This window comes from Schistocerca nitens, chromosome 9 (assembly GCF_023898315.1).
Source record: "Schistocerca nitens isolate TAMUIC-IGC-003100 chromosome 9, iqSchNite1.1, whole genome shotgun sequence".
NCBI classification, from domain to species: Eukaryota; Metazoa; Arthropoda; class Insecta; order Orthoptera; family Acrididae; genus Schistocerca; species Schistocerca nitens.
Genome location: NC_064622.1, coordinates 446,342,529 through 446,361,226, shown reverse-complemented (window position 1 = coordinate 446,361,226; position 18,698 = coordinate 446,342,529). Strand labels below are relative to the sequence as shown.

Genomic DNA, 18,698 nt, shown 5'->3' with positions numbered 1-18,698 from the left:
TTCATTTATGTATACATGTATAAATATTACACGCCACGAATAATGTTCCAATAAAGCAACTATAGATCGTTTACCTTTATTTTTCGGGTAGATGTACTGATTTCTTTAATATTTTTGTAAGACTGATTGAATGCTTTAGAATTGTTGCGGGAAGCTTTAGTGTATAATCATGTTTCTTTGTTGCGAGTCATAGACCGATATTCATCATTTATCATCTATTTCAACTCAATTGTTCACTTACACTGCGCAATGCCTGTAATGAGTAAAGCGTGTATTTTTTAGCTGGTGGAGTAAACGTTATGTAATACAATTACTTTATTTTTGCAGGAAAGTAGAAGGCGACGATGCGGCTGGAAAGTGAGATGGGTCTGCGTTCGAGGAGCGTTGTTCGTCTATGAAAATGTAACAGAGTCAAATTATAGACAGTGTAAAGTAGAAAATGTTTTGTACCAAACTTTTGTAGTGTTTGTAACAGGAACAAAAATTGTTTTACAGATATCTTCCTTTACTGTCAAATGAGTTTGTGATATAGCTTTTGCAAAGACAAACTGTTGTATCGTCAGCTAATGTACATTCTCACGCATGGCAGTTACAAGTGATATGCAAATATTTGAAAGTCATTAGTAGGTGACAGATTTAATTATTATCTACAGTTATTGTTTGTTACAGATGTAAAACGTGGTTTCCATTTGTCCAAACTGAATGAAACCATTGTAACATTGTGTAATCAGTATCATTATCACTACAGGATCTAGGTTTTGGGCTATAAATCCATTTTCTAGCACACAACTGTACCCAGTGATGGGAGCAAAGCAAAGATAAACACAAAGACTTTTATTACTTAAAAATCTATTCTGACCATAGTCGTTCAAAATTTTAAAGAAAGTCAGTGTTAACAATAATAGCTTTCTCTCAATGATATGAAACCAGGAGCAGCGAATACTACTTACGTAAACATTAATATTTCCGTCAAGCGAAAATTACTTTCTTTTGTGCGGAAAAATTTATCACTATCTCATGGAGATTAAGCTAGGTGTCAAGTCAGTGATATATTTTACTACCTACCCAAGATTCCTTTGGTTCTCTTTGTAAAATTCTCACTTCTTTTTCGTCTCATATCTCTTGAAAAATGTAACTAGTTTCGTAATATTTATTACATTAATAGAATATATCTTTCAATTTCAAGTAATTTTCTTTTACATGTACATTTTTGTCATTTTTTAAAATTAGAGAGTCGTAATATAACGAAAAACACTTTGCATCATATTTTATGCGATTCTAACTACCTAGAGAATATTAAGAACCTTTGCTTTGTCTCGAATGAAAAACAGCCCACAGTTGCAGTAATTATGTTTATTGTAAACCTTGATCATAGTTTCTGATACAATAATATAGCCTTCTTCAGAAGTCATAAGCTTTTAAAAATGAAAAACGTCTTAGCCCAGCGGCTGCGTCAAGGTCAATAAAACGCTGGGCTAAGACGTTTTTCATTTTTAAAAGCTTATGACTTCTGAAGAAGGCTATATTATTGTATCAGAAACTATAGTCAAGGTTTACAATAAACATAATTACTGCAACTGTGGGCTGGTTTTCATTCGAGACAATTTCGTAACGGTTGCTGGTTTTGCTGCCATGATGAAAATAACCTTCGCTTTCATTTGAAAACGCTTACAGACTCTTATTTCTAATTCATCTTTAGGCTAGGGATTGACAGAAGTCAATGAAGAGTAATTTCGTATAATTAGAAGTCGGAGAACCAATATTAGCTTAAGTAACGAAGCTTTATTTTTTTTCTTTCATCTTTAATATCAGGTACAGTGAACAGATCACAACTAACGCATTATAAGGAAAAAAAGCAAACAAAGAAAACCATCACTTTGGTCCATACACTTAAACAATTTAAACAAAGTTCAATCTTCTTTAGGTGTTGGCGTCATGCTACTACTAAAAATGCCTACTGGTAAAGGTCAGTCAACATTGGTAAATTAGAAGTAATAGCTTCTCTGTACAAATACTTTCAATAATGGATCGTTAAAAAGAGTGAGTTCTCTTTTACTGTTTTAGGACAGATCTTCTCAAACTCATGGGCAAATTTTCACTTAAAGTGCAAGATAAGTTTCCGCTATCCAGTGGTAGGGTCTGTCACCTTAAATGTAGTGTACTTGAGACATTATCTCGCTCAAGGCCAATCTGCCTTCTATACAACACCACAAAATAGAAACAACTCAATTACCTCAGAGTGTGCTACCACAACCTCTAGCAATATTATACAGAAGAATACGGATAACAGTCTGTTATCACATACCAGCAAATCACAATCGCAATCTTTAACACTTGTTCTGTACAGCCAACAAACATACTGTTTTAATAATAAATAATTACGCACGTTAAAAAAATAATTCGTTACAGATCTCCCTTTACCATGTGAATCGTTAGGTGAATCCTGATTCTATTAACCACGAAAATAGAAGCTTATTCCTACAAAAATCTATGTTGGGAGGATGTGCGAAGTGATAAATATAGTTGGTAGTGTCTTCTTGTTGTGACTTAACGCACCAAATAACTCCCTCCCGACAATTATCTTCAGCAAGACTGACAATTATCTTCAGCAAGACTATCTCCCTTCAATACTCGAACGTTAGTAGTTCGGCTGAAATAGTACTGCCTATGAGGATCATTTTAAACCTGACTGGAACTGTTAATTTGGACAAACGTAGAGTCCCAGTATTCCTTTTAAGAATTTTAATATTGTCGGCTGCATTCTCAGTGGCCAGCCCCGACTGCAGGCTCTAACTTCTCTGGATTGCACGATGGCATGTTGTAGTGCCCCACGGCAATTGTCGAATACTGGTATACTGCATCTAGAGTTTATGGCATCTACAACACAAGTACGACAGACATATAAAAGAAAACTTTAATAAGCCTTCCTTTGATATTTCCTTGGACACGAAACATATTTCCAGACGCTTAATCAATAATTCAAGGTGACAAAAAAAATCGTGTGTTTGCGACTTGACACAGCACAGTTGCCAAATAGTTGACATGAGGTAGCTGAATAGTGGCAGAAGTGAAAGTTATTGTAATCATTAAATTACGTGCCATGAAACAAGTTTGAAAACAGGTTACAGAATTTAGCACAATCTTCATGCAGGGTAGTGCGAGGGCTGTCCAGGATAAGCTTAGGTGTCTTCTTGCCCTACAGATCTCTCGTCCACTTTATTCTTCAGGACGAAACTGTACTTTTATTCCTGAAGCCTACTTCAATGAGTAGTCATAGGATGACTGTAATCATCCGATATATTGCTGTAGATACAACAGATCTTCTCAAAGTAAGGCATCTCAAACTACTGAATCTATGTAACAGGCAATCATAATTTCTTTTTTGGCACAACACTGTTAGCGTTTTGCATGGAGGTTTCTGCTTGAAGTATTTAGTGGAGCGACGTACGGCGATGAAAAGTTTCTGCTACACCTCTGCTGACGTCACAGCATCTGCCGCTGCGTCCAAAACAGCATACGAAGGCCAATGAATACCTCAAATAGAAATTACAAAACACAGGCGAAATTTAATCTAGAAAAAGTTACATAAATAAATCATTGATTTACAAACTCCAAACCTTACTTAATGGCAACTGAAATCAATCCACTATAACAACAAAGTACGCTTGCTCATTCATAATCAGCGGCAAGAGTAGAGAATTTTTAAATCGAAAAAATATTCATGAGAATATCCCAAACTAAAATCTGGAAATTTCCGTACGCTGTCACGTGCCACCCATATTGAGTAAACGTAACTCACTAATTCACCAATTAACCATATATATATAGCAACTTTTTTATATCAACAGTTATTATTATCCTCAATATTGTCATCATTTTCATTTACCTTTAAAAATCACGTAACCATGTCAATCAATATTCCAACTAAACATAAAGTACTTTCCTCTAAAAAACATAACTTAAGTGTAACTACCACCCTGTAGAAAATTAGAAAAATCCTCCCAGGTGTGGTTTTCTGATTAAACATCCCATATAAAATTTAAGATACTCTTGCATAAAACATATCCACAAAATTTGCCTTAATGTTATCCAATCGGCCGCGCGGGGTAGCTGTGCGGTCTAAGGGGGCCTTGTCACGGTTCGAGACCTCCCTCGGGCATTGGTGTGTGTCGTCCGTAGCGTAAGTTAGTTTAAGTTAGATTAAGTAGTGTGTAGGCCTAGGGACCGATGACCTTAGCAGTTTGGTCCTATGGGAATTACCACAAATTTAGAAATTTTAGAAATTTAGTTATTTAATCCATAAGATTACGTGACCCATTTCTGGTTTAAAAAGAGTATACAAAATTTATGCTGTTTTTGGATGGACATTGTTGCAATGGAACATGACATTCATACTGGAGTGCTGTAGGAAGGTTTTATGCCCTTTTTTAGCTATGCAATTAACAACGTCATTACTTGCTCTTATAGCCTCTGCTGTCAGAGTACATGTCTGCGACACCCTTTCGCAGGTGAAGAAGGTACGTTGACCTCAGAAATGTGAACAGTTCCCCTTGGAGCTGCCACCTCTCCAATTATCTAAAACATAAACTGACAAACACCACCATCATCAGTGTAAAACTCGTTTTAGGGCGCTCTAAAATAATATTGGTTCATTGACCATCATAGTATTTTATGCACTCGAATCTCAACATGATATAGCACTATTGCTAACGCTGCCCCATTCCTTCTGCGAACTGCATGTCATTATATTAGTTAATTTCTGCCATATATTCTCTACTATGACTAAACACAAATGACAGATTGTCTCCCAGTCCGCAAATGCTAGGTAAGTATTACTGTCTTCTCTCCTAATAATAATACAGCCAAAATGTTACTTCCCCCTAAGTGCCCAAATGTAGTCTGAAGGTTGAGAAGAAACTTCTGTTATTAAATACACTCATGGAAATGGAAAAAAGAACACATTGACACCGGTGTGTCAGACCCACCATACTTGCTCCGGACACTGCGAGAGGGCTGTACAAGCAATGATCACACGCACGGCACAGCGGACACACCAGGAACCGCGGTGTTGGCCGTCGAATGGCGCTAGCTGCGCAGCATTTGTGCACCGCCGCCGTCAGTGTCAGCCAGTTTGCCGTGGCATACGGAGCTCCATCGCAGTCTTTAACACTGGTAGCATGCCGCGACAGCGTGGACGTGAACCGTATGTGCAGTTGACGGACTTTGAGCGAGGGCGTATAGTGGGCATACGGGAGGCCGGGTGGACGTACCGCCGAATTGCTCAACACGTGGGGCGTGAGGTCTCCACAGTACATCGATGTTGTCGCCAGTGGTCGGCGGAAGGTGCACGTGGCCGTCGACCTGGGACCGGACCGCAGCGACGCACGGATGCACGCCAAGACCGTAGGATCCTACGCAGTGCCGTAGGGGACCGCACCGCCACTTCCCAGCAAATTAGGGACACTGTTGCTCCTGGGGTATCGGCGAGGACCATTCGCAACCGTCTCCATGAAGCTGGGCTACGGTCCCGCACACCGTTAGGCCGTCTTCCGCTCACGCCCCAACATCGTGCAGCCCGCCTCCAGTGGTGTCGCGACAGGCGTGAATGGAGGGACGAATGGAGACGTGTCGTCTTCAGCGATGAGAGTCGCTTCTGCCTTGGTGCCAATGATGGTCGTATGCGTGTTTGGCGCCGTGCAGGTGAGCGCCACAATCAGGACTGCATACGACCGAGGCACACAGGGCCAACACCCGGCATCATGGTGTGGGGAGCGATCTCCTACACTGGTCGTACACCACTGGTGATCGTCGAGGGGACACTGAATAGTGCACGGTACATCCAAACCGTCATCGAACCCATCGTTCTACCATTCCTAGACCGGCAAGGGAGCTTGCTGTTCCAACAGGACAATGCACGTCCGCATGTATCCCGTGCCACCCAACGTGCTCTAGAAGGTGTAAGTCAACTACCCTGGCCAGCAAGATCTCCGGATCTGTCCCCCATTGAGCATGTTTGGGACTGGATGAAGCGTCGTCTCACGCGGTCTGCACGTCCAGCACGAACGCTGGTCCAACTGAGGCGCCAGGTGGAAATGACATGGCAAGCCGTTCCACAGGACTACATCCAGCATCTCTACGATCGTCTCCATGGGAGAATAGCAGCCTGCATTGCTGCGAAAGGTGGATATACACTGTACTAGTGCCGACATTGTGCATGCTCTGTTGCCTGTGTCTATGTGCCTGTGGTTCTGTCAGTGTGATCATGTGATGTATCTGACCCCAGGAATGTGTCAATAAAGTTTCGCCTTCCTGGGACAATGAATTCACGGTGTTCTTATTTCAATTTCCAGGAGTGTATTTTGAAGTGTTAAATTTTGGAAACTTGGTAAGACTTTCTCAAAGATCGTCACAAATCTGAAATATCTGCCTCTCTTCCCAGTCACACGGAAGTGTAGCAACGTTTCACACTGCTTTTCTCACAATGCTAAATATAAATTATTTACTAATTTCTAGCATTCTGGAAGGCATAACGTCAGCCAACATACTGGTTAAACAAATTATCAAATAAACTGAAAGAACTTTCAGAGTCGAAATATTAATTTCCTTTGTTACTTGGTGACTAGTTTCGAGCCTAATCTCAGTATCAAATCACCAGATAAGCTATGCGATGACATACATTACTGCAGACACAAGACATTATTTCAGATTTGTAGTTAAACACATTTTAGTATAAATCAGTACAGGGCTGAACTTCTATCACCTTCAAGAGAGAACTGTCGGAATTGTATTCGATGTTTCTCAATTAGAAGCTTAACTATTGCATTCGCCGTGAATGAATGAATACATACTTTGTAAAACAGGCTCGCTGCCCTACACATCACTACAGGCAAGAAGCTAGCACAGACTGTTAGTACCACATGTTGGTTACACACAACTATTCGCTTTCGTCTCCTATTCCATACGGAGACAAGCATGTCCTTTATCATCCATTGCGCTAATTTATATGAAATTTTGTGCTGTGTGACTACTTTTTAAGTACTGTTTTGAGTCAGCAGCGCTAGAAACTTTCCGTGGCCATTATGTATTTCATTTTGTATATCATTATAATACCAGGGCTTGCACATCACTACCTCTGAGAGTGATTGATGTTTTTCACAAAATACAGGGTTATTACAAATGATTGAAGCGATTTCACAGCTCTACAATAACTTTATTATTTGAGATATTTTCACAATGCTTTGCACACACATACAAAAACTCAAAAAGTTTTTTTAGGCATTCACAAATGTTCGATATGTGCCCCTTTAGTGATTCGGCAGACATCAAGCCGATAACCAAGTTCCTCCCACTCTCGGCGCAGCATGTCCCCATCAATGAGTTCGAAAGCATCGTTGATGCGAGCTCGCAGTTCTGGCACGTTTCTTGGTAGAGGAGATTTAAACACTGAATCTTTCACATAACCGCACAGAAAGAAATCGCATGGGGTTAGGTCGGGAGAGCGTGGAAGCCATGACATGAATTGCTGATCATGATCTCCACCACGACCGATCCATCAGTTTTCCAATCTCCTGTTTAAGAAATGCCGAACATCATGATGGAAGTGCGGTGGAGCACCATCCTGTTGAAAGATGAAGTCGGCGCTGTCGGTCTCCAGTTGTGGCATGAGCCAATTTTCCAGCATGTCCAGATACACGTGTCCTGTAACGTTTTTTTCGCAGAAGAAAAAGGGGCCGTAAACTTTAAACCGTGAGATTGCACAAAACACGTTAACTTTTGGTGAATTGCGAATTTGCTGCACGAATGCGTGAGGATTCTCTAGCGCCCAGATTCGCACATTGTGTCTGTTCACTTCACCATTAAGAAAAAATGTTGCTTCATCACTGAAAACAAGTTTCGCACTGAACGCATCCTCTTCCATGAGCTGTTGCAACCGCGCCGAAAATTCTAAGCGTTTGACTTTGTCATCGGGTGTTAGGGCTTGTAGCAATTGTAAACGGTAAGGCTTCTGGTTTAGCCTTTTCCGTAAGATTTTCCAATCCGTCGGCTGTGGTACGTTTAGCTCCCTGCTTGCTTTATTCGTCGACTTCCGCGGGCTACGCGTGAAACTTGCCCGCTCGCGTTCAACCGTTTCTTCGCTCACTGCTGGCCGACCCGTTAATTTCCCCTTACAGAGGCATCCAGAAGCTTTAAACTGCGCATACCATCGCCGAATGGAGTTAGCAGTTGGTGGATCTCTGTTGAACTTCGTCCTGAAGTGTCGTTGCACTGTTACGACTGACTGATGTGAGTGCATTTCAAGTACGACATACGCTTTCTCGGCTCCTGTCGCCGTTTTGTCTCACTGAGCTCTCGAGCGCTCTGGCGGCAGAAACCTGAAGTGCGGCTTGAGCCGAACAAAACTTTATGAGTTTTTCTACGTATCTGTAGTGTGTCGTGACCATATGTCAATGAATGGAGCTACAGTGAATTTATGAAATCGCTTCAATCATTTGTAATAGCCCTGTACATGCACCTTTCAGAGTGGCTGATTTTTTGGCCCTTGGTGGTAGCAATTGTTCTGGTATATAATTGTGCCAAGCATCCGAAAGTTCTAATCCCACATCGACGCATCCCTTAGATAGCCAGGACAACTCCGGGCAGCTGTTCCTCAGGAGACAGAGTTTCCCTGCTCGCTGCAGGCGCTTGTTTCGCCCATCGCCTCTCGGAGTGTCGTCCATGTTACCGCTTGCTTCCTTCAGCATCTTCACCAGGGCACTCGCCGTGTCTCCGTCTGCGGCAGCTTGGCCGCAGTTACGCTACTTGCCAGAACCATCCATCATGTCAGCGCTATCATTTGGGCCATCATCCCCAGCACCTGGACCTTCCTTCGTATTGCCTCTGTGTTTCAGCCGCCACGTTCTTATCCCCGATATCAGAAATAATCATCTGTGAATCTTACCGCAAGCACAACAACCACTGGCATATATATGCACCATCGCGTGTAGCTACACCACCTACGCAAGACCTATCCAAAATTTCCGAGAATATCCCCACAACACTCATAAGACTTACCTTATATCTTAATTTCCACCATCAGCTTCAAAGTAGTTCGTTAGCGATTGTATGCAAAGCTTCCAGCGACTTTTCAATTGTTAAAGCAGTGCTACAACTCCGCTGGACGAGTCATGTTCAAAATTAGTTGCGATTCCGCTTGAATGTCTTCTATGGAGTCAAAATGCCACCCTTTCAACTTTAATTTCGTTCTCGCGAAGAGAAAGAAATCAGAAGTTCTACATTTGGTACGTAGCAAGGCTGGGGGATAGGAGGCATGTTGTTTTCTGCCAGCACTTCCCTCACAATAAGCGAGGTGTGTGCAGGTGCATTGTCATGACGGTGAAAACAGTCTTTGTTCCACAATCTATCAGGCTGTTTGCATATAACAACTTTCCTCAGTCTCCTCATAACATCGCAGTAAATCTTCCCTGTGATAGTCTGACCACATAGAAGAAATTCCTTATTGACAGTTCTACGAATGTAAGAAAAATCATGACTTGATGTTATTGCTGCGAACTTGGCGCGCTTTTGTGGGTAGTATTTTGTTTCATAACTACCATAGCTGCACGCTCTTGGTAATTGCGTCCCAGGCCCAGAAGGAGAAATCTGTATCATCTCGAACAGTTGTTTGCTGCTTGTTTCACACCCGAACGCGATGGTGTCGTTGGTCCACCGTTAAAAGAAAACCAATAAATTTCTGTGCAATTCTCCTCATCTTCAATTCGTCAGCAAGAATGAGTTGATATGTCCCGTATGAGATTCCAACGTTTTCCCAAACATGTACTGTCTACCGTCCTTGAGGATCACTACACACTCTTCCATGATCATTTGCAGAGTGTTTGTCATCCGCCACGGACTCCCAGACTCAATTTTTTGAATGTAGACTTTCCGGATAGATAATTCTGATGAAAAGTTCTTGGGTTCCCAGCCGGTTGGTATTGTTAAAATACGACGAAATTTCTACGACTGTCATACTAACTACTTTGCCACTCTCCGACGCGTCGCGGTATTTTGACACTGTGAAATGTTCTTGCTTGGCTGAAAACTTGCTCACCAAAAGCCTCCCTTAGTATGCGGTTCGTTTCAGCTTTATTTTCGTGGAGTCTAAAGCAAAATTTAATGCAGATTCAGTCAAGCCAGCGAGCCAGCCATTTCGAAATTTGTAGACGCACTTGAATACTGTGTAAATAAATAGCAACAAACTTTCACACTAATACACTCACCATAACGGCACGTGGCATACGAGCGGTTAAAAGACACAACTAGAGGCCCCTAGCAGCGGAAGTTTTCGCATTTGAATTTTTAGTCACAATATTCAGACTATCGGCATTTTTGGGTATCACCTACTACCTCACCCCACCTATTTTTCGCGACATCCACTCGTACCCGCCGCTAAGCTGACTCCCTAGTTCCCGTTCCGCCTTGCACACACCCAATAACATATCCACAAGCACCAACTTCATGTGACTTTTTCCTTGTAGTTTTAATTACTCCAAAATATGCCATATGCCCATTACTACGTCAACAGCACTTCAGAAATACCACACAACAGCAGCACAAGTTCTATCACGCCCAGCTGTCACCATGTCGCAGGCGCGCCAGCTTCCTCCTTGGCAGCGCCATCTGCTCGACTTCATCTAATCAAACAAACCAACCCCTGCAAAGACATCTTGCCACAGAAAATCCCATCCTAGCACCTCACCAACCCCAGAGCCGAGAAATCTTCAAACGAAGATGACAACATAACAAATGGAATCCATTCCCATCTCATTCCATATCCTGTTTAAGCCATTCCTTTGTACTACCTGCACTTGACCAAACATTTCTTACTTACAAGACCATAAAGTATGAAGCAAAAAGTATCCCCTTAGCCTCAGCATCATGCAATGTATCCAGAGCAAATATTCTGTAATCCTCAAGTTTTCAGTTCATGACTTCCGCACTGTCCTGGGACACAAACGGTTCTCTGTAACCTTTAACTTCCATGCATTTATTACTCCATCATCGGCTCCACATCCAAAGCAACCAACCCAACCCAACAAATATGATATCCTGAAAACCCACAGCATCTACAGTACTTGTCCCATTTTTCCTAGGCATGCATGTCCTAAATCTCCATTAACTACTAATAACCCCACTACACATGGCGCCCTCATTTTACCAATGTAAACACGACAGGATCTTCCTGAGTCCAAGCCCAGGCATAGCGTTACCAAAATAATTTCAAGTGCAATGACCATCTATCACAAGAATGTTGAAACCTATCTACTTGTTGCAGTTGCGGATCCTATCACCTCCTAAAACAATGTCGTAACCTATAGTCGCCAACCCGCTGTAACACTTGCAACCTGTCCTGTTTGGCCTACATGCTACGAGGTCAGGCAGCTGTTGTCCTCATCTAATCATCGACACGCCTCCTGTCTCTGACAAGGCCCACCACAAAAGATTTAATTTTCTTTCTTACTTCAAAATATCGGTCCGTTTGATGGGCCTATATACTGCATCAAATCAAACACGCTGCCCGTTACGCGTTTCACCTGAATGCGACTGCTACATGATCCAGAACCGCTAGTTTCTTGTCTAAATCTCGTTGTCTGATTCATTTCTCACCCTACCATGCAAAGCATCTTCTAACTATCTGTTTACTGCAACACATAAACTAATAAGTAATTGATTATTCAGGAAGTCTCATTTTCACAGTTCATAAGACTGCTGAATATTTCTTCATGTGTCAACATGAAATAAGTGGACTGGTCAGGCGTATGCTCAGTAAAGTAAATGATTATTATTTTCACTCAAGTATAGTCGTAGAATTAAAATCAGCAGTTTTCACTGTTAACCGGCTCAGTTGACCCCTTCAGTGATTTCAGCTCCAGAAAGGTTTTTCAGGTTCTTCACTTTCATGTACAGGATCCAATAAATAGTCTCAAAAAATGGTTCAAATGGCTCTGAGCGCTATGGGACTTAACTTCCGAGGTCATCAGTCCCCTAGAACTTAGAACTACTTAAACCTAACTGACCTAAGGACATCACACACATCCATGCCCGAGGCAGGATTCGAACCTGCGGCCGTAGCAGTCGCGCGGTTCCAGACTGAAACGCCTAGAACCGCTCCGCCACCCCGGCCAGCAATAAATAGCCTCATTCAGCTTCATTCATACTTGCGTGAATGTTCATTGTTATTTCTATCTTCGTTAGTACATAGATACTACACTGTAGACACTGATAAGAACTGCCATACATAACCATGTACAACGACGAACTCTCTACTACATTGAACTAAACAAAACCTGCACATGACAAGTGCCCCGAGGTTACGCTCATAATCATTGAATTACTCCTATCATAATAATTTTTCCAATATACAACATATTTCGTTCATAGATGCCACACTATCTTTGTCGGCATATAAGATTACTTTTTTACTGTATTGATAAAATTTTAATACAACTGACAGCAAACACTCTACTTATTATTATGATTCGATTGGCATTAATACCAACATACTCCCAGATAATGGGTAAAAAAATTACAAAACATGATTTTCAGTGCAAGAAGCTAATAAAATTTTATCAAAAAATCTCAGTTATGAAAAAAAGCTGATAAAAATACTAATCTTTCTTTAATCAAACGTGCAAGAAGCGAATTTTGTAAAATAGTATATCTTAAAAGTTTTAAAATTTTTGTGAATAAATAACATATAAACGCAAGCAACGTTTTCAGAGCGTCTAGTAACTATACTAATGTAGTTTAATACAGATGACCTGTTAGTAACAAGTGACGAAAATCTCTATTGCTGGATCGTGTTCTTCACTAACATGAATCTGACACAAATGTCCAATTTCATTACAGTATCCATTCTTAAACTGTACCAAATTCCCGATACAGGCCCATCAAAATTCTGTTTCATTATCCCAACCCTCAGATTACCTTGTGCAACCGCCACTACTAGCTCCCCACCTTTATACCTCTTCCATTCTCCTCCGATTCAAGCGACGACCCGCAGCTGTTGGCCGGGACCCCGCTTAGCATTTTACGGCTGAGCTACGGGAGTATTCACAGAATCGAATATCTGAGGACGTTTCTCACAAATTCTTCTGCAGCTGATCGAGGATCAAAGCGAATCAGGCATCTGTTTTAGGATAAAAGGCGTTAATGGATGTGTTTATTTACGTACAGACGTATTAGATATGAGGTGAGATATTACCTGCAATGGTTACGACAAATGACAAGAGGTCGCATCTACTGGAGTGTCCTGCATCTAATTCTTCGTCTACATCTGCATGACTTTTCTGTAATACACACTTAAGTGTTTGACGGAGGATGTACACAATCAATTTCAGGCTGTTTATCGATCGTTCCACCCTCCACGTGGGAAAAAGGAACACTTAAATCTTTCCGTGTGATGTGTCATTTCTCTTATTTTATTACGATGGTCATTTCCCCTCAAGTAGGTGAAAATCAAAAAATATTTTCGAAGTCGGAGAAGAAAGTTTGTGTTTGAAATTTCGTCAAAAAATCTCGCCCCAACGAATACCACTATTTTAATGATTGCCACCTGAACTTGCGTATCAAACCGCTAATAATTTCTACCCTATTTTGTGGTAATACAAGACAAGCTGTCTTTCTTTGAACTTTCTCGATGTCCTCCATCGGTCCTATCTGGCAAGGACCCCATGCCACACAGCAATAGTTCTGAAGAGGACGGACAAATATAATGCAGGCAGTCACTTTAGTAAACCAGTTGTACCTTCTAACCGTTTTGTCAACAAAACGCAATCTTCGGTTAGCCTTCCCCGCAACAGTTGAAGTTGTTCCGATTTAACTTGTTTGTAATTGTAATCCATAGGTATTTAGTTGAATCGACAACCATTAAATTTGTGTTATGTATCGTGCATCCGAAATATAATGGATTCTTTAATACTCATGTGGAAGACTTCACACAATTTATTGTTCAGGGTCAGTTGCCACTTTTGGCACCATACACATGTCTTGCCTAAATCATTTTGTAATTCGTTTTGATCTTCTGACGAGAGTGCTGGGTGGTAAACAATAGATCACCTGCAAACACAATAAGGGTTGTGAATCTTTAGGTTTTGGCGGCGCAAAGACTGTTCCATTAAGTTTCGGGTGTGCAGCCGCAAGAAATCTCCTTCTTCTTCTAATATTTCGGCTATATAACGTTCAGCCGAAATATTAGAAGAAGAAGAAGGAGATTTCTTGTGGCTGCACACCCGAAACTTAATGGAACAATAAGGGTTGTCTCCTAAATCTTTCTACAGGCTAAGAACGGCAGAGGGGCTGTAACTCTTCCTTGCAGAACCGCAGATATCACTTCTGTTTCGTCACATGACTTCCCATCAATTACTAGAGTTGCCGGTGTTCCAGTGAGGAAATCACGAATCCAGTCGTATAACTGCGGCGAAATTCCATTGACGCGCTATTTGATTAGCAGCCGCCTATGAAGAACGGCGTCAGTAGCCTTCTGAAAACCTAGAAATAGGAAACAACAGGAGTTTCCAGCTGTACTTCCTTTCACGCAGACGGCGTCCTATGGGGACAGTGCATGGCTCGTTTCAAGAACTCCATGAACTTCAGACATTTCCATGTCAAACGTCATAATTACGTCACAATATATGATCAAACGACAACAATCATGAAGTATTTTGTTGAATGATTATTCCTGAAAAGATCTGCAAAAACGAAACAAGTTATCAATTCAATAAGACGAAGGTTTGGTTTGATTTAGTCTACAAACACACCGGTAGTCTACTATTGAAACAGATTAAAACACTCAGCGTACTAATTATTATTTCAAGCTATATAAATTTATTTTTTAAACTACTTTGACGTCACGTAAATTGAAGTTACAGCGGCTGGAACGAATGTCATTGAAAAAGAAAAAGACTGTTAACTTTAAATAAAAAAGAAAAATTAACATCACAATCATCAACGTCATTATAATGCGGAGTAATATTAATGGCACAATAACCTTCCTTGAAATCTTCATCTATTTTACTGATACCTTGTGTATGTTTTCCATCTTCTAATGTTTGATTTAAATTTCATTGCATTAAAAGTAACTGTACGGCTACATCACAATTAAAGAAAAAATATTGTCCAGTTGCGCAGTTGTAGCTAAACATTCTAAAATGATACGTTCTCATACACGTGTGGGTGGAAGTGTCTGATCGGGCAATAAAACGTCCTTTCGTAATTACAAGTCCACGCCCAAGTGTTGGCTGTGGCTCCCACACAACCACTTAACGATTGCACAAGCAGAAACATAAACACGTATGCAGAGATATAAAATAAACACAAGAAAGAAACGGAGCAGACATTGCTGTCCTGTCTAAAACGAGCCTTGAGGCACGTTATTCAGCCACACTATGTATTTAAGCTATTATCTCCATCAACAAACTTTTCTGTGTTTTAATACTTCTGATCGAGAAAAAAACAGCATCCAAAGGAAATGTCTTTATGGTAGCTATACATTTTATGTAGCTCTTTTATTTAGATAAGTATGCGTAATAGCCTAATATAAGGCAATCTTTATGTAAAGTACTTGTTTTTATCAACAGAGCGGTTCAATGGGCATGAATTACAGCTTTGTCTGGGATTCATAGACTTTGAGAAAGCATTTGCCTCAGTTTTAACAAAACTCAATAAGAGTTCCTCAACGGTGAAGGTAGCGGTGATGAGGTCTGGGAAGAGGGGCGGTTTTGGTCCAAAGCAAATTCAGGGGGTGTTGACGGCCAGACGCTGACCCTTCGACCGTCTCCAAAGGCCGCGACAATCTGCGACTCTTGAGGAGGTATCAACGAAGCTTACGTTATACCAGTCTGCAGACATGCAGAACAGCGAAGGTATCCGTGTTTTCAAAGGTACACTTCATATTACGATACTACTAATACGTGAAAGTCAGTACACCAAGTTCAGCTCTCCCACTAAAAATACTGTAAAATTTTAAAGTATACAGGGTGAGTCACCTAACGTTACCGCTGGATATATTTCGCAAACCACATCAAATACTGACGAACCGATTCCACAGACCGAACGTGAGGAGAAGGGCTAGTGCAATTGGTTAATACAAACCATACAAAAATGCACGGAAGTACGTTTTTTAACACAAACCTACGTTTTTTTAAATGGAACCCCGTTAGTTTTGTTAGCACATCTGAACATATAAACAAATACGTAATCAGAGCCGTTTGTTGCGTTGTAAAATGTTAATTACATCCGGAGATATTGACCTAAAGTTGACGCTTGAGTACCACTCCTCCGCTGTTCGATCGTGTGTATCGGAGAGCACCGAATTACGTAGGGATCCAAAGGGAACGGTGATGGACCTTAGGTACAGAAGAGACTGGAACAGCACATTACGTCCACATGCTAACACCTTTTTATTGGTCTTTTTCACTGACGCACATGTACATTACCATGAGGGGTGAGGTACACGTACACACGTGGTTTCCGTTTTCAATTACAGAATGATCTGCCAACGTTACTCGAAAATGTCCCACTGGAAACGCGTCGACGTATGTGGTATCAGCATGATGGTGCACCTGCACATTCCGCAATTACCACTAGGCTGACCCTTGACAGGACGTCAACGAGCGTTTCATAGGACGTGGAGGACGCATAAATTGGCCAGCCCGTTCTCCTGATCTTACACCTCTGGACTTCTTTCTGTGGGGTACGTTAAAGGAGAATGTGTACCGTGATGTGCCTACAGCCCCAGAGGATACGAAACAACGTATTGTGGCAGCCTGCGGCGACATTACACCAGACGTACTGCGGCGTGTACGACATTCATTACGCCAGAGATTGCAATTGTGTGCAGCAAATGATGGCCACTGTTATGTTGCTAGAGAAGGCCGAAATGCACGCTATAAGCTCACGCAGGATGGCATGAGGTCTGAAACAAGATACGTAATGAATGCTATAAAGAAAAGTTCGTAGCTTCTGGAATACTTAACTTTAATCCATCATTTGTATACATCGTTCTTGATGAGACATGCTTCATACGATAACTATCAATTGCTATGGCGCCTTGCTAGGTCGTAGCCATTGACTTGGCTGAAGGCTATTCTAACTATCTGCTCTGCAAATGAGCGAGGCGAGTGCTAGTAAGTCTCTCGAGACCTTCCGTGTGGTGGCGCTCGGTCTGCGATCACTGTCAGTGGCGACACGCGGGTCCGACATGTACTAATGGACCGTGGCTGATTTAAAGCTACCACCTAGCAAGTGTGGTGTCTGGCGGTGACACGACAGCCACCACATTGAACATCTATTGGCCTGACATGTCGGGACACACTCTATTCCACTCCGTAATTGAAAACGGAAACCACGTGTGTACGTGTACCTCACCCCTCATGGTAATGTACATGTGCGTCAGTGAAAAAGGCCAATATAAAGGTGTTAGCATGTGGACGTAATGTGCTGTTCCAGTCTCTTCTGTTCCTAAGGTCCATCACCGTTCTCTTTGGATCCCTACGTAATTCGGTGCTCTCCGATACACACGATCGAACAGCGGAGGAGTGGTACTCGAGCGTCAACTTTAGGTTACAATATCTCCGGATGTAATTAACATTTTACAATGCAACAAACGGCACTGATTATGTATTTGTTTATATGTTCAGATGTGCTAACAAAACTAACGGGGTTCCATTTAAAAAAACGTAGGTTTGTGTTAAAAAACATACTTCCATGCATTTTTGTATGGTTTGTATTAACCAATTACACTAGCCCCTCTCCTCACGTTCGGTCTGTGGTATCGATTCGTCAGTATTTGATGTAGTTTACGAAATATATCCAGCGGTAATGTTAGGTGACTCACCCTGTGTATTTGTTAATTAACCACTGAGAATGACACCAATATTGTCAGCACCTTTTAATAAGATAATTTTAAAATGTATCCTTCCTTGAGTTCTAATTAACAGTTAAATATTAATTGATGGACGAAACGAGCTGGAATTTGAAGCAAGATGATTGCTTATTTAGAGCGGTGCTATTACAAATTCAGCAACTGGAGGACAACTCACAACAGTCCACAATTTAATCTTACATTACCTGTCTCCACATCTTTCCACATTACAGTAATACCGCATTATTGAATTGAGACTGCAATTGCCGAATTTTTGTTCGAAAAATGTATTATGAGCAGAGCTAATTGAAAAGCTTTGTGTTATTTATTTATGGAGCGGGATTGTATCAGATTTCCTTTCTTTGAAAGAAGGGGTTGAGGCCTCTGAGTAATTTTTTCTTCGAAAAGCGGGCGGTGGGCTGGAAATGGTTGAGGACCTATGAGTCTATAGTGATAGCCATTGAGAAATAAGGTACTGATTCTACTAATGTTAGCATACTGAAGAATATATACGTCAGTACTATAACTAACATTAGATTTCGAGAAGATAGTAAGAAATTTAACGTCTGAAGTGAGGTAGGGCTCTGATATTTTGTATTACCAAAATTATTCTCACCAGTCAAAGACGAAGTTTTTAGATTCTTAAACTGTGGCAATTATGGAGGGATACGTACCTGAGGCCCCTTCATTTTGCTGATGACACTGTACACAGTTTACGTCTACTGCAGATGAACTTCACCAGCATGGAAGAACTTAATAAAGCAAGACTGATATCAGGCGTGAAAATTATAAGCTCTCT

The 18,698-nt window shown here is 41.3% G+C and overlaps 1 protein-coding gene across 1 annotated transcript in view; it reads left to right on the top strand.

The window, feature by feature from the left end:
• The window catches only part of LOC126203803 (outer dynein arm-docking complex subunit 1-like), a 93,866-nt gene extending 93,438 nt beyond the window's left edge, over nt 1–428 (top strand). The window contains exon 8 of the mRNA XM_049938170.1: nt 328–428. Coding sequence (XP_049794127.1) covers nt 328–329 — 2 coding nt within the window. The 3' untranslated portion in view covers nt 330–428. The remainder of the gene's footprint in view (nt 1–327) is intronic.
• The last annotated feature ends 18,270 nt before the right edge of the window (nt 429–18,698 follow it).